The sequence below is a fragment of the Cricetulus griseus genome, chromosome 2, assembly GCF_003668045.3.
Source record: "Cricetulus griseus strain 17A/GY chromosome 2, alternate assembly CriGri-PICRH-1.0, whole genome shotgun sequence".
In the NCBI taxonomy this organism is placed as follows: Eukaryota; Metazoa; Chordata; class Mammalia; order Rodentia; family Cricetidae; genus Cricetulus; species Cricetulus griseus.
The window spans coordinates 154,270,211-154,285,918 of record NC_048595.1 but is presented as its reverse complement, the minus strand read 5'-3'; the positions used below and the strand labels follow the sequence as shown (position 1 = coordinate 154,285,918).

At 40.4% G+C, this 15,708-nt stretch overlaps 1 protein-coding gene across 2 annotated transcripts in view; it reads left to right on the top strand.

The window, feature by feature from the left end:
* The window catches only part of Ubxn2b (UBX domain protein 2B), a 33,411-nt gene extending 21,475 nt beyond the window's left edge, over nucleotides 1-11,936 (top strand). The window contains exons 7-8 of one of the 2 annotated variants that reach the window (XM_027398899.2): nucleotides 4,348-4,518; nucleotides 5,711-11,936. In XM_027398899.2, the coding sequence (XP_027254700.1) occupies nucleotides 4,348-4,518; nucleotides 5,711-5,873 (334 nt within the window). In that variant the 3' untranslated portion in view covers nucleotides 5,874-11,936. The remainder of the gene's footprint in view (nucleotides 1-4,347; nucleotides 4,519-5,710) is intronic. The other variant, XM_027398900.2, reaches the window with a different exon arrangement.
* Nucleotides 11,937-15,708: the final 3,772 nt, after the last annotated feature.

Sequence of the window (15,708 nt, the reverse complement as noted above, 5' to 3'; positions counted from 1 at the left end):
TAAAAACTGAAATATGAGCTATAAAGACCTTCCTGCTGGAATTCAGTGTACAACTTGGATAATAATATTAGTAGCAAGTACCCAGAAATCAGTCTTCCTTACACTCATGAGCTCTTTAAATACACCTTGCTCTTGCAGAGGACCCAAGTTTGGTTTCCCAAACCCATTCTATGCAGCCTCAACTACCAGTAACTCCAGCTCCAGGCATCCATGGGCACCTACCTGCACATAGGCACACATATGTATAATTAAAAATAAATCTTTAAAAGAAACAGTCTTTCCATGTATGGATAAGTATTACTCCATTTAAAAATAACAGTAATTTATTTTTAATTTAATTTAATTTAATCAAGGTATGATTGAGCTAGAGAATGACTAGAACGAGGTTCCAGCCCAAGAACTCTGGGGTGTGTGCTTTTCACTACTGGGCCATGTTATCTGGTTCAGTTTTGGCCATTTTCATGTAGGTGTATAATGCATAGTGCTTGGTGCATATCCCCCTAACACAGCCCTCCTCCCTCTTCTACCTGCCCCCTTTGTTCCCCAGTTTTGGTTCTATGCATTTTTTCTGTTCTTTATGTGTGTGTTCTTTCATTTCTGCTTCCAATCACATAACTTTGAAAAAACTGTGTTGCTGATTGCAGAAAGCACTGGATATATTACCTCACACCTTTAGTGGATGTATCTGCTGTGAATAAACACTGAGGCGCTGCAGCAGGGAGGGACAGTGTGCTCTACTTGGTGATTTTCTGTGGTGTGTTAAGCAGTGCTTAGATTCAGTCTCCAGCACTACAAACCTGGCCTGGTGGTCCACACCTACATTCCTAGCACTAAGGAGCTAGAGGCAGGAAGAGCAGACATTCGTGGTCTCCCTCAGCCCTCTACATAGACTGCTAGCCACTCTGTTGCTAGCCTGGGCTTCAAGGGCTTGACCTTGCCTCAAAATGGAAAAAAGAATCTGTTCAGTTTTAATATATAGAAAATTATCACTAGCATGTTAATGTGTTGTGACTCAGTGCACATAAACTCACATTCAATAGAATATTATATTCTCTAAAGAATTGCTTGCTACATTTTACAATGGACATTTACATTAAGAACTATATTAAGGTTTGATCCCTGGTAACAAAACTGAGGGAGGGAGGGAGGGAGGGAGGGAGGGAGGAGGGAGGGAGGGAGGGAGGGAGGGAGGGAGGGAGGGAGGGAGGGAGGGAGAAGGAGCTTCACAGTTCTCATTTTCCAAGAGCTCCTTAATGTAACTATAAACAACTACTTAATGTAAGTACAAATACAAAAAGAGTCCATTTTTGTCCATAGGCAGTTATAAAGAGCATACAGGTAGAAGTTAGCTAAGTGTTCCTGTAATATACAAGTAAATAGAAATAAGGAAGTCATGGGTGACAGATGCACATTTAGAAATGGTAGGATAGCCTGAGTTGAGCTGGAGTTGAACCCAACAAAAGAAAACCTAGGCAATGTCAGTCTTGCTGGCAGGAAAGACTGGCGGTGACATTTGCCAGGGGTTTTGAACTGTATGATAAATGACACAACTTGAATAGATAATTCTTTGTGTCTTTGTGCTGTTTAGTTGATGAGATTCTGCTTGTTCACTCGGTCATCAGGCACTAAATCCAAGGTCAGTTTCGAGTTAGTCCCTAGTCTCAGGAATGCTCTTGTCTAATGCCAAGTAGCCCCTCTGGCCTGTCTTCTGTTTCCTGCTAATTTTGCTACTTGTTCAGCCCTCACTTCGCTACTGCCACTGGATCTTCCGCCTCGTGCAGCTGGGACTGCTTACAGTGTCGGTCCTGCAGAGCAGGCAGTGCTGGGTCCCCTAGATTCCTTAGGGCTGGTCGCAGATGCTCCCTGCTTCCTCCCACAGCCCTCCTCCTACTCCTACATCACATGCTTAATTAAGCACATTTCTTTGACTTCAGCAACATTCTCCGGCTGATGATGATGGTTTCCATGTTACCTTGAGATTCCTGAATCATCATCCCATAAGCTTCCTCAGCTGTCTGAGGGAATCTCAGCTCACATCCTTTCTTCCAGCTTTCTTAAGAACTATATTAAGCCAGAGTCTTTCTGGCTCTTAATTTCTCTCTTTAAAAATAAATTGTTTTAATTAAACTTAAAATAAATACAGTATAAGCAAATGTCACTGTAGAGGGCTACAGAGATGGGCCAGTGGCTAAAAGTGCGTGCTGCTCTTATAGTGGGTCTGGTGTGGTTCCCAGTACCCATTTGGGGCGGAGCACAACCATATCTAACTCCACATTCAAAGGAAACAATGCCTTCTCTGGCCTCCACAGGAACAAGGCATGCTCACAGTGCATATACATAAATGTAGGCAAAACACTCATACATGGAAAAATAAATTTTTTTAAGGACTGTCACTGCAGTGTGACGGTTGACTAATGGAGGAGTTTGTTGTGCACTGCTGTAGTCCCAGCAATTGTGAGGCTGAAGCAGAAGGATCAGTTCAAGGCCAACCTGAGTGAGACATTGCCTCAAAAGAAGAGAGAGCAGGGAAGTCTTAAACAGCAAAGGAAATTGACTCTGACAGTGAACATTGGGTTTAGAGAAACACAATGCCTGCTCACCAGTATTGAACTTGGCCTGGGACAGCGTTCTGGTCCACCTCTGACTCGGAGGTTTTCCACTGATACAGTTGCCACACCTGTTCCAAAAGTCCATCCTTTCCAGTTTGTAAATAATTCATTTTTACACACTTGCTTCTTACAAGGGAATGTATCAGGTACTTTCTACTGAGGTTCCCTCTTTGTACTTCATTCTTGTTTCAGAAGAAGCTTGCCTGACTGCCCAGAATTTTTCTGAGAAGATATTAGATGATGGAAACACCATTATGCAGTTTATGTCATAGGATAGAGCCAAGTCAGCTTTCTTGTTTCTCAGTAGCCTCCTTTAGGTGGTGTGGAAACCTAACTTGAAATGCCCTTGTGCCTTGGGGTTAATCTGTACAATAGAGCGGTTCTCTTCCATCAGACCAGTGGGGATGGATGGCTCAGGGTCACTGTTGATCATGTGTGTGCATGGTTACTCGTGAGGAGAAAGAACATCCTAAGGACTCAGGCCAGTGGGGATGGATGGCTCATAGTCACAGTTGGTCATGTATGTGCATGGTTACTGATCTTCTTGCACCTCCTGTCTGGTTTTCATCTCTCCCCTGTGTGCTAGCTTGACAATACAACTGCGTAAGGCTACTTGAGGAACTTGAGGAAGAATTTCCTTCAGTATCTAGTCATTTAATATGTTTTCTTCTCTTGTGTATTTTTACCACATATTTTCTCAGATTGGTTTAAATCTGGAGGTGAGGAAAAGGTGGGCAAGTGTTTTCAGTAAAGATCAGTTAACTTGACTATCTTGCCATATGACAGTTTGGGAGAAAGTTTGGATAGAAGTAAGAGTCGTTGCCTTACGCTCAGAGCAGTCACTTTATAAAGCAATATATGGGATTCTGAAATCTTAGTGTATGGGGGAATAAACAAAGATGTAAAAACTCCCTCAAGATGCTAAGGAAATTTGGTTAAATTTGTTTTACTCTTGAAAGAACTCTTTTCACAATAACTTTTAGTTTGTGTCTAATCATCCTGATGATATTAGAAGCTGTCAAACCAATCAAGTCACTAGTAATCAAGATCAAATGCTAAGGTGTTTTGTCTCGTAGGCTTCAATGAGAATTTATGTGAAAAATGAATAAATGTGAGAAATGAGTAAAATTTCATTTCTCACTAATAGCTTGGAGCTATATCTCTCTTGCAAAGCAGTATCTACTTAAGTCAGATTTTTTTTTTTATCGTATTGACAATGTTTTAAAGTAACAGTTCAGTTCTGATTATATAAGCAAAAGTAGCTTTTGAGTTCTTTGTTCTCAGCATTATCCTGAGGGACATCATGGGATAATAAATGCATTACGGAATGTAGTCTTACTGAATTAGACGAGATGGGTGTTCTTCCTCAAGTGTATCCAGTAAGAACTTAGTTGGGATTTGAAATCTATTTTCAGTAAGTCTCTAGTTTCTCATTTCTCCCTGTACTGTGCGGTAGGTGTGAGGAAAGTTCAGAGATGAATTTGGAGAAAGAAAATGCAGCTAGGCTTCTGAGAGGTCTGGGATTAATAAGTAGGAATCGCAGGCACACACTACTTTCAATATAATTAAAGAGGCCAAAAGCCTTAGAGAACACTGGAAGGAAGCATGGTCTTGCTAGGGAAGTCCTCCAAGGGATGACGACACAACTGACTGCAGAGCTGAGTCTTGGCCACCTTCAATGTGTCCTGTGTCCTACGTACTCAGTCTATGCTCTGATTCTGAAATTCTTTTTTCTTAGCCTTACACCTGAAATCGTCAGTACTCCTTCCTCCCCAGAAGAAGAGGATAAATCAATACTTAATGTACTTAATGCGGCTGTTCTTATTGATGATTCAGTGCCCACCACGAAAGTTCAGATCAGGTTGGCAGATGGCAGTCGCCTAATACAGCGATTCAACAGCACACACCGGTAAGCTGCTCCAGCAGCCAGGGCTCTCTGTGTGCATGTACTGCTGCTCACCCTCAGAAAACTACACAAAGCATGAGGAATAGATGAAGTCCTTTACATTTGTGAAGTAAGCTTTTGACAAAAGAATATTAAATGGGAACTACCTACAGTAAATCAAATAGATGCTAATAATCATTGTAAATTATCTAGTTAGTCCAAGTTTAGACAACTCAAATATATGAACTGTAGTTTTGCATGCCTTGTAACTAAAACTATATCAAGTGGATTCAGATTCAAGATAGTATGATCCTATTGGGACTCAGTTAAAATATAAGTTGTAAGCTAGGACGGTAGTACACACCTGTAATCCCATCATTTGGAAGCTCAAAGCAAGTACAAGTTTGAAGTAAGTCTGAACTACATAACAAGACATTATCTCAAACAAAGTTTATGAAGTTCTAGTCAGAACTTTCTGTTTAGCAACTTCATAATGTAAATGCATGGTGTAAGTAGTTTGTATTGTTGGTATAGTATCTCTAATAGGTTGTTCCATTCTCTTTAGTACTCATTTGAATATAAATATTTTCCCTGCACATAATAGTGCTTTTATTTTTCACTGGTTATAAGATCCTGTGTGCCTATATGGTCATAGTTAAGTTACTAGGTATATGTGAGAATAATTTTTTAAATTCTTTTTTTGTTACTATTTTTAATGATAGGATTTTACTGTATGACTGTGTAACCTAGGCTTGCATTAAAGTCAGTGATCTTGACTTAGCCTTCCAACAGGTGGAATTACAGGCCCGTACTACCACACTTAGCTTTTATACATGTGGGTGCCCACAAACTCGCATGCCGTGTTAGGCTCATCCTGCCCAGTGTTCACACAAATGACTTAGAGGCTTAGGCTTCCAACAGTTTTTATTTTGAAAACAATGAGACATACTTTTAAAATAACAATATTGTTAATACTTACTTTATACATAATTCACTTAAAGATTGTTTTGTTTTATTACAAATGTATACTCCAAAATTATTATTTTTCTTTCAAAATCTGATGAACTTTCCCATCAAAATAATGTAAATTAAATGAAGTTATAGCACCTTTAAACAAAAGTTGGGATTATATAATTTTTATTGTGAGGATTTTTGCTAAAAGTTTGCATGGATATATGCCCTTGTTACAATAAACTATTTCTACTTATTCCTTCAGGATTCTGGATGTCCGAGACTTTATAATACAGTCACGTCCTGAATTTGCAACAACAGACTTTATTCTTGTGACTTCATTTCCAAGTAAAGAGCTAACAGATGAAAATCTGACACTACAAGAAGCAGATATTCTTAATACCGTGATACTCCAACAGCTAAAATAGTATTGTTCCAACCCATGTAGAAATAGGTAATGTTGTACATATTAGTAAAAGTACTTCTAGGATAAAAACTACCAAATTATTTTTATTATTCAGATAAATCGGTTTTTGCTGTTGCTCTATCTTCCAGTGTTTGTCTAGATAATCTAGACTACAGATAGATCTTGATGTTTGAATTTTTAGTTGCAGGGCTGGCTTATATTGATAGCTATTAAACATCTAGGTCAACCAACTTACTACATGCTTAATGTCAATGTAATAACATTTGCATATGAAATGAATAGATCCCCTTTTGATGAATACATTTGGTAAAATTTGCACTCAAGTTTTTTAATGCAGCGATGACCAGTGGCCAGTAAGAGTCCCTTTTCTGTAATATATACCAGAGTGTCTACTCCAACTTCAAAATTGTTTGATCATACAATAACTAAGATTTTTGTGTGTTCTTTTCACATATTGTTTGAACTATGTTAGTATCACAGAATATATTTTGGCCTTGTATTTTATAAAATTACAGTTCATAAACTAAATTTTAATAGATGTAAAAGTCATCAGCTCTTGAGAAGTGATGATAAATAGCACTTTAAAATCAAGAAATTATTGTTCTTGCAGAGCCTGCCTTGATCACTTTCATTGCTTCATTCAACATAGAAAAGGGGACATATACACAGAAATACTGTTGTAGATTGTTGTACAAAACAATGTACTCTTCAGTGTATGAACTCAGTCTGAGAGACTGAAGGAAAAATCACCAGCAAGATGTTTGTGTTTCCCTTATCCAGGCATGTCTTGAATGATGCGGTCTGTATCGGAAACAACAGAAGAGTATGTTTCCCCTATCATTAGTTACCATTTCGGTGTGATTTTTTTTTTTTTTTTTTTTTTTTTTGAGACAGGGTTTCTCTGTGGCTTTGGAGCGGGTCCTGGAACTAGCTCTGTAGACCAGGCTGGTCTCAAACTCACAGAGATCTGCCTGCCTCTGCCTCCGAGTGCTGGGATTAAAGGTGTTCACCACCACCGCCTGGCTTTATTTTCTGTTACTGACATAAGGAAATACAGAATTTGTGACTGATATGCACAGATTTCTTATCTTAAAATCGTGTAGGATGAAATTGAAGAGGAGATTCTGTGTGCTAGAATCAAGGTGTTGGTAGGACTGCAGGCAGGCTCCAGAGACTCATTCCCTGGCTGCTGAGCCTCCAGAGGCCATCTGTGTTCCTTACCCATGGTGCTGTCCCTCCCTTGTCTAACAGCCAGCACTCGCATCCTCTGAGCCTTTGGTAATTACAATGTTTCCAGCTTTTGGGGACTGTCAGATGAGAGAGGATGCACATGGTCATCTCCAAATGTTAACTTGATAGTCACCTTAATCATCCTTCAGAGTTGCTCTTTTCCATTCCAGTTACACCTTCGTGGGATGGAGGAGATTGATATGGTTGCTGACCACAGCCCACACTATCTCAAAGACTCACCCCATCCCTTCAGAGGTGCTCAGAAATCTCAGCATATCACATCAACTCAGTCCAAAACCTTATCTACATTTCATTGGTTCAGAAATCCTAACTCTCATTAAGATGATCTAAATTAATTGGAGATCTAAATTTCCTCTCTTCCTGTGTCACTAAAAAGGAATTATCAGCTCACAGGTAAATGTCAAAACAGCGATAGACTAAGCTATAAACATTGATGTGTAAAAGGCAGGAAACAGTCAAAAGTGGAGCCACTGTTACCCAGGAGCATGCAAATCCAGTCGAACATCCCATCAACATCTATGGTCCAACATTGGCTCTTGCAAATTAGTCCTTGGAGTTTTGACTGTTTCCATCATCTTCCTTTCACAGAAGCCACACAGCTTGTTTCTTCTCATCCTGTGCTGTGTGCCTTTCATTTTACAACAGCAACACTCTGTCAAGAAACTTAAGGATCTCCTGTGTGCCATAGAAATTGGCTCCATTAAACAGGGAGCTCTTCGAAGCATCTTTCTACTAACAGAAATAATCCCATGTCATATTTTTAGTTTCTCACAGAAAGTAGAACTGTGTCATACCCATGATCTCTTTAAGAGCCTTTTGTGTGCCTGAATATGCAAACCATTTTGTTCCATGTGTGGTGTGTGTGCTTGTGTGCCTGTTTGGATATGTGTTTGGGAGAAGCCTGAAGTTGATGTTGGGATCCTCCCTCCATCTCTTTCCACCCTATCCATTCAGGCAGGGTCTCAGTTAAACCTGGAGCTCACTGGTACAGCTAGTCTGGCTAGCGTGCTCCAGGGAGTCCCTGTCTGTACCTTCTGAGTGCTGGAATTGTGGTAGCCCTCCTACCCACCCAGCATGGCCAGCACAAGCTGCTGAGCCATTCCCAGCCCTTTGTATAAGGGTTATACAGCCACAGCCTTGTTTCTATACATCGGGCTTTCCTGACAGTATTGCCATTTTTAAAAAACACCTTTCTTAAGTACTTGTCGATTAGGTAGATGGAGAATTCCACTAAGCCCCGGCTTCTTTTTATATATCACCTTTTCACACGGTGTTTCTATTTACGATGAAACTTTATACTACAACCAGGAAGAATAAAACAGTTTAAAGCTTACCTGAAAATTCCCACTTAGTCTTAAGCTTACCATCTACATAGTCTGCTTTGCACATAACTGTGCAACCCAGCCAAGTTTCAGTTTTCCAACAATGGCTTTGTCATTCTCTGAGCCCACTGCAGCAGGACTTTTAATGCCATCACTTTCTAAAGACTGTTGATGACCACTTAGATACTCTTTGATGGTTTAGGTTTTCTCTATCAGGTCTTAACTCCCTTCCAACCCTCTCCAGCACTAGCCTGTCCTGCTAACAGTCTGAATAAGGCAGCCTAGGCTCTTCTGTCATTGTCCTCAAAACTGCCTTGGCCTCCATACTAAGGCCATATGTAATCCAAAACTGGAATTGTCCCAACAGCAGACCCTACCCCCCCCCTCCTGGTTGGTTAGGATGTGCTGTAGGGCAGCTAGAGGTCTCTGGTTTATTGCAAGGAAGTGAACTAGAATTTATGTTTTGGTTTTTTTGTTATTGTTTTCTTGAGATAGGGTCTCACTGTATGTATATTCCTGGCTGGTCAGGCACTCATTATGTAGACCATGCTGGCCTTAAACTCACAGAGATCTGCCTGCCTCTGCCTCCTGAGTGCTAAGATTAAAGGCCAGAGTTACCTGTGAGTTAATATTTAGAGTACTGCTAGTGTTACTACAAGATCTCTATGGAGAATTTTTCTTAATCATATAGGAAAAAAAAAGAACTTCAAAATCTTTCCCCTCACAATACAGGCCCAACCCTGCTCCTTTTTCCTTTGTTAAACACAATGTGGATAACAGCTGAAGTTCAAAAAGATTACCAAAGCCAGCTGTGGACACATGTCTGATATCACTACTTCAGACCTAAGGAAAGATCACTGTGACCTAGGGGCCAGCCTGGGCTACACAGTATGAGACTGCCTTAAAAAAAAATGACCAAACAAAAACAGATAAACTGCCTTTCAAGATGGTACAAAATAAGAGCTGGAGGGATGGACTCAGCAGATGGAGCAGAGGTGAGGAGACCACCTGCCCAAATCCACGCAAAGCCTAACAGGCCCCGTGGCCTCCAGTCTCAGCATGTGGCAGGCAAAGGTGATCTCTGCAACACAGGGCTAACTAAATGGGGTAGCTTCAGGTTCAACAAGACTCCCCCATCCCCACCCCCTTCTGTTCAATAAAGAACAAGGAAAACGTGGTGTCAGCTTCAGGCCTCTAGGCACACACATGGGCTTCCATGCTCTCTCTGTGTGTGTGTGTGTGTGTGTGTGTGTGTGTGTCTGTCTGTCTTCTGTCTGTCTGTCTGTCTCCGTATCCCCAACACACACAAAATGGATTAATAATACCTTAATCATTGCAAATAAAAGGGCATTACCTGTTTTTAAAACAGAAAAAAATATCCAAGCCTTGAAAAATCATTTCAGTTTTTCTTGTAGCTTTCTTATCAGTTGTATTAAGTACCTGCAAATGCTAAAAAAATGACTGCCAGTTTTTTTTTTATAATAGTCTTCCAAAAGACTGAAGTGTGTGTTAGGACAACTATTGAATGCCCCCATGATGACAAGTACTTTCACGGATATTACATGCTTTATTGAGAATCCATTTATACTGTAACTTTTTAAATGTATCATCACAGAGCAAGGAGGCACAATGAGTAGTCAGATCAGTGTCTGAGAACAGTTTTTTTTAAATGATTATGTAGTAAAAAAAAGTTTGCAATATCTGCCTACAAATGTTTTCATTGAAACTCGTTGAATATGTTTTTAAAATTATTCTTGATGTGCAGCTTGATTTCACTGCTTGACTGGGTTGCTTTGAACCTGAGCCTTTTCATCTGTTTAATTGCCCCTTGTTTGGGGGCAGAGAGGACTGAGTTGCCTGTGGGTATTTCTGTTTTTATTCTGCCACACAACCAGATTCAGTTGCCTCCTGACTATTTGCCCCTATGCATTTCTGAAAACATTGGCATGAAGTGTATTATAATAAGGCGCATTCAGTTTTCCTCTTAAGAGTTTGTATCCATGATAATACACACATATTTGGTTAATAGTGCCAAAAGCTGAAGAAATTTTTATAATGTGTAAAATATTTAGTGTCGTTTAATTTCAATTAAAGAGTTTGCAAAAGCCCAGATGCATATGTGTTTACATAGCCTGGAACAATGAACTATATGGCTTACAGAGGATAGCAAGAAGCTTTGGAGTTTCCCCTCTTAAAGAACAAAGAGCCATGCTGGGGGCCATGGGGAGCGTGCTCTTAGACAGTTTGAACACGATGACCTCTTTTCCTTCAGATAAATGTTTACATAGGAAGCAGAGAGACTCAATCACTTTCGCCTCCACAGCTACCCTAAGAGTTCCCTTGAATGCTGCTGTTGATTTCAGAGGGAGCTCCTGAAATGAAGGACATCAAGAAAGCAAGCTAGTGAGCCACCACTGATTGAGGGGGTCACCACACTCGTTTATTGCAAGACAAAGAAATGACTAGTAATTCAGTAGGGTGGACTTAAAGACCCTGCACAGAATTAGCAGCACAACCCTTTCTCTGTTGGCAAGTTAAGGTATTGTATGCTAATTAGCAACACATAAAGGGCCAAGAGGTTAAAGGTGGGTGGCAACTGCCTTTGTGCTAAACAATTTTTGCCATCTTTCCTTTCTCCCCTGGAGTAGGCATTGGCTTGGGAGCAGTGTATCTGAATACTGGAGCATTCGAAAAGACTACTAAATGCTGTTTTTATGTTGTGCCTCTGACTTTGGTTTGTGCTTTCCTTCTCTACATAGTGTACGTTTAGATGTATCTTTCAGACACCTATTACAGAAGATTCTTTGGTGGTGTTTTCATATGTAACATCTTCCTCATTTTATTTTTGATATTTACCTCTATGACAAAGTCCTTGCTAACTTTGCCACTTTTAATTCAAGAATAACTCATTTTTAGCCGTCTGTGACAATCTGTGTTAATTAAAGTGTCGAATGTAAACAGTACAGGTTTTCAGGAAGTGATGGACTTGCTCATCATAGTGTGAGCGTAGTTGAGAGCAAGTGGATGACTTGCTTTCAGTAGCCTCCAATTTCTACTTGAGTTGAAAGTGGTAAGAGAAGTAATTCTTAAAGAAATGTTCATGTTTTGTATAGATTGATGTTAAGTTCAACATTCCATGGCATGAGGTATTTATTTTTATTCATATAATAAAGTTGTATGCAAATACAGTGTTTTCCTGTGTTTATAAAAATGCATAATATTGAGTCCAGGAATGCCTTTTCAAGACACATTATTAGTTGGTAGTATTTGAAATATTGTGCACATAGCTACATAGATACTGTAGAGCAACTCAAACTAATCTGGTCTCATATCCTTTCGTATTAAGCATGTATGCCATTCATTTTCAGTGACGAGTACATATCTTAAAGGTGTGTGGGTTTATCACTTATTGGGGGCTTACTGAGATCAAGGTTCTCTGGAGTCGTGTTAATGTCCTGGCCTCAGCTTCCTTAATAAATACAGTTTCCTCAGAGAAGCCTCCTTTTGTGCCTCAGCCTGACACCCCTGTCTCCATAGTCCCCTTAGCCTGAGAGCTGTTCTTGATGTCTTAGTAACTTGACCTCTGTTCTTGTCTGCTAAAACTGCTATCACTGGGAGAATGTATGCATTTGTTTCTAAGCAGATTGAGAATCTACCAAGAATGGATATCAGTAATAGCAAATGTTTGTAGTTTTATCAGGCTTTGAAAGGGGAAAAAAATTCTGGAAATGCCATCTTGGTTCATTTCCAGGACTTTGCACATGTAGTTTAAGTAAAGTACCTGTCTTAGTTAGGGTTTTTATTGCTGTGAAGAGACACCAGGATCATAGCAACTCTTATAAGGAGAACATTTAATTGAGGGTGGCTCGATTACAGTTTTAGAGGTTCAGTCCATTATTTTCACAATGGGGAACACGGCTGTGTGCAGGCAGATATGGTCCTGGAGCCGAGATGCTATCTATATCTTGAAAGCAACAAGAAGTCGACTGTGACATTGAGTGAAACATTAGAAAAAGACCTCAAAGCCTGCCCCCACAATGACACACTTCCTCCAACAAGGCTGCACCTCCTAATGGTGCTACTCCCTTTGGGGGCCATTTTCTTTCAAACCACAACAGTAATGAATGGTTCCTACATAGTAATGGGAACAAACACCCAGCCAGTGCCTTCATGGGCAGCTAGCAGCATGAAATGCCTGCATGAGTCCCAGTAGGTGTGTGCTGTGATTCTAGAAATGAAGAGATATGATCCTGCCAACAGCTGGGTCTGAAAAAGGCATTTGTATCTAAGAGTAACTCTGGCCTGAGATACACAAGCACAGAAGGAAGTGGTCTGTGCATCACAGTCCCCTTCACGGCTATAGGCATGTGCTACTTGTGAGATTCCCATGGATTTTTTTCTATCTGTACTTCCTTGTCTTTGTTCTCCCTGGTGATCTGTTAATTAAAACCTTCTGTTCACAGACTGAGCTCTGACCTCTGCAGCCAGATCTAGTGGAAAGTCCTCAACCTGCTAAATGACTCGTATTTGTTTACTTAAAAGCCACCAAAGGGGTGCTAGTCACTGTCATGTGGTCTGATACTTTTCAGTATATATCTTTATACAGATCTCAGTGCTAAGGTAATACCTATTCACTTTAGTAATTTCACATAACTATTGATTCCTCTGAAATATGAGATGATAGTGGAGACTTATCAAGTGGCACCCAGACCTCTTACGTAATCCAGCTTGAGGAGCTGTTGACTTTGGATCCACTCTTAATTGGCTGCACATATAAAGAGACTTCTCACTTTCAGTGTGTATTGTTTTTATTCTTTGAATTCACTCCATTGTGCAATCTCCCACGCAAGCAGAGGCAGCAGAAATGACCTGGAGTTAACTGGTTTCCAAATAACCAGATAATGACATCTGCAAACATGCATGCATTTCGGTGTTCTCGGAATTATTTTGAGAAGTACAGTACTTGAAATAAGTTGATTTTTAGCACAGCTGTAGCCACAAGCATCTGGATCCCGTTTTGGTTTTATTTTTGTTTTAATCTAGTTTGGGTGTAATGAAACCAGCAGCAGCATGCTGATGCAGTTCCAGGTAAGGTCTGTTCCCCAGTGAGTACTTGCTCTGGATCACTGCACTTGCACTCAGTTGAAAGGGCCCACTGGATAAGTCACAAGTAATTGTTTGCTTCTCCTAAATTAATGTATGAATTAAGAGAACCCATCATAATCTATTAGTAAAAATGATAAGAGATATTTACATTCCTAAAGGTTTATTAGTTTATGCATTTTATTTCATATGTGCAAATAAGTCTCAATTTCCCTTTTATGAATGGCACTTCAAAGCTAAATTTTTACTTAGATGGTGACTTTTAAATAAATGGAGAAGTATGTTTATTCATTCTTAATACTGCAAATAATACTAGATGCCTGCATTTACTCTGTACATGCCTAAACGTCCAATCCCCACTGATGTGGAACTAGCTGTTTTGTTTTGACAATATAACTCTATCTCCAACTTAGAAACTCTCACTTCCACTCATCCTTTCTTCTGCCTATTTAAAGCATTTTTGTGTGCCCTGTTGTTTGTTTTCAGAACTGGGAATTAAAGCCTAACCTGATACATGCTGTGCATGTGCTGTCATCAAGCTGTATTCCAAGCCCTTTATATACTTCTAAATATGCTTCCCTAAGCTTTTAGATTCCTGGAAACCGCTTGGAACTGTAAGTTCCATCCTAAAATGTGTAAAGAGGAGCCAGCTGTGGGCAGTGCTGTGCCAACAACAGGGACAAAGCAGGGCGTAGTTGGCTCTGATAAGCCACTCACTGAGGGTTATAGAGCTGTGTGACAGACAGGCTCTCTGTCAAGAACAGTTTTACATATAAAATTAGACTCACATCAGTGCCAGTCCAACTGACAAATATGTGTTTACCTGATGAATCTCTAAAGATTAACATTAAGTATATTCTGAATGGCTCAATTACAAAAATCAGTTTATGCTAAAAGCACGAAGGGTATCTAATTTTTTAAAAGGAGATGTACCTTCAAATAATAGTAACTTTCTAACTTTTTTCCTTTCTCCATACTTATTTCATATAGCCTTTCTGAGAACCTCAAAAGGTAACATTTTCCATGAAGAAACTCTAAATGACTTCCAGAAACACTAAGTGGGATGTCAGCAGTGGCCCCACCCTGGGTGTGGTTTGTCCTGCATTCTTCTACAATTTGGGGTAATTGGAGATGCAAAGATAAGTTATCCTCAACACAAGGCACACAGCTGACGCCTAAAGCAAAAGATGGACCAAACTTCCTAGAAGTTTTATATAACAGGAATTTGTAAATACAAAGGCTCAACCTCCCACAGAAAGCGCTATGCTTAGGTTCAAGGAGGAATGGACAGCTGTGGTAACAGAACTGGACAGATGGTCATAGCAGAAACAGGAAGCTCAGCAAGGCCTGCAGGTTCAGGAGGCTGTCCCTGTGGAAGCCAGTGCCCCTCAGCAAGGCCTGGGGATTATGATGTTTGTTACTCTTTTGGGCTCTTTGAGGGCCCACCATCCAGCTCCCAAATACACACAGAAGCTTATACTTATTAATGCTTGGCCTAAGCTTGGCTTGTTTCTTGCCACCTTTTTTTTTTCCAGTTTTTTATTTGAATTAGAAACAAGATTGTTTTACATGTCAATACCAGTTCCCTCTGCCTCCCCTCCTCCCCTGCCATTGCCCCAACAAAAACACTTCCTATCACATACCCTTTCTCCTCCCCAGGGAGGGTGAGGTCTTCAGAGTCTGTCATATCCTTTGGGATAGAGCCTAGGCCCACCCCCGGGTGTCTAGGCTCAGGGAGTATCCCTCTATGTGGAATTGGCTCCCAACGTCTACACCTATGCTAGGGATAAGTACTGAACTACTATAAGAGGCCCCATAGATTTCCAAGGTCTCCTCACTGACACCTATGTGTCTGGGGTCTGGATCAGTCCCATGCTGGTTTCCCAACTATCAGTCTGGGGGCCAAGAGCTCCCCCTTGTTCAGGTCAGCTGTTTCTGTGGGTTTCACCAGCCTTTGTTCATCACTCCTCCTTCTCTGCATCTGGATTTCAGTTCAGTTCAAACTTTAGCTGTGGGTATCTGCTTCTACTTCCACCAGCTGCTGGATGAAGGCTATACGATTGTATATGAATTAGTCATCAACCTCATTATCAGGAGAGGGCATTTAAGGTAGCCTCTCCTCTGTTGCTTAGATTGTTGGTTGGTGTCATCTTTGTAGAT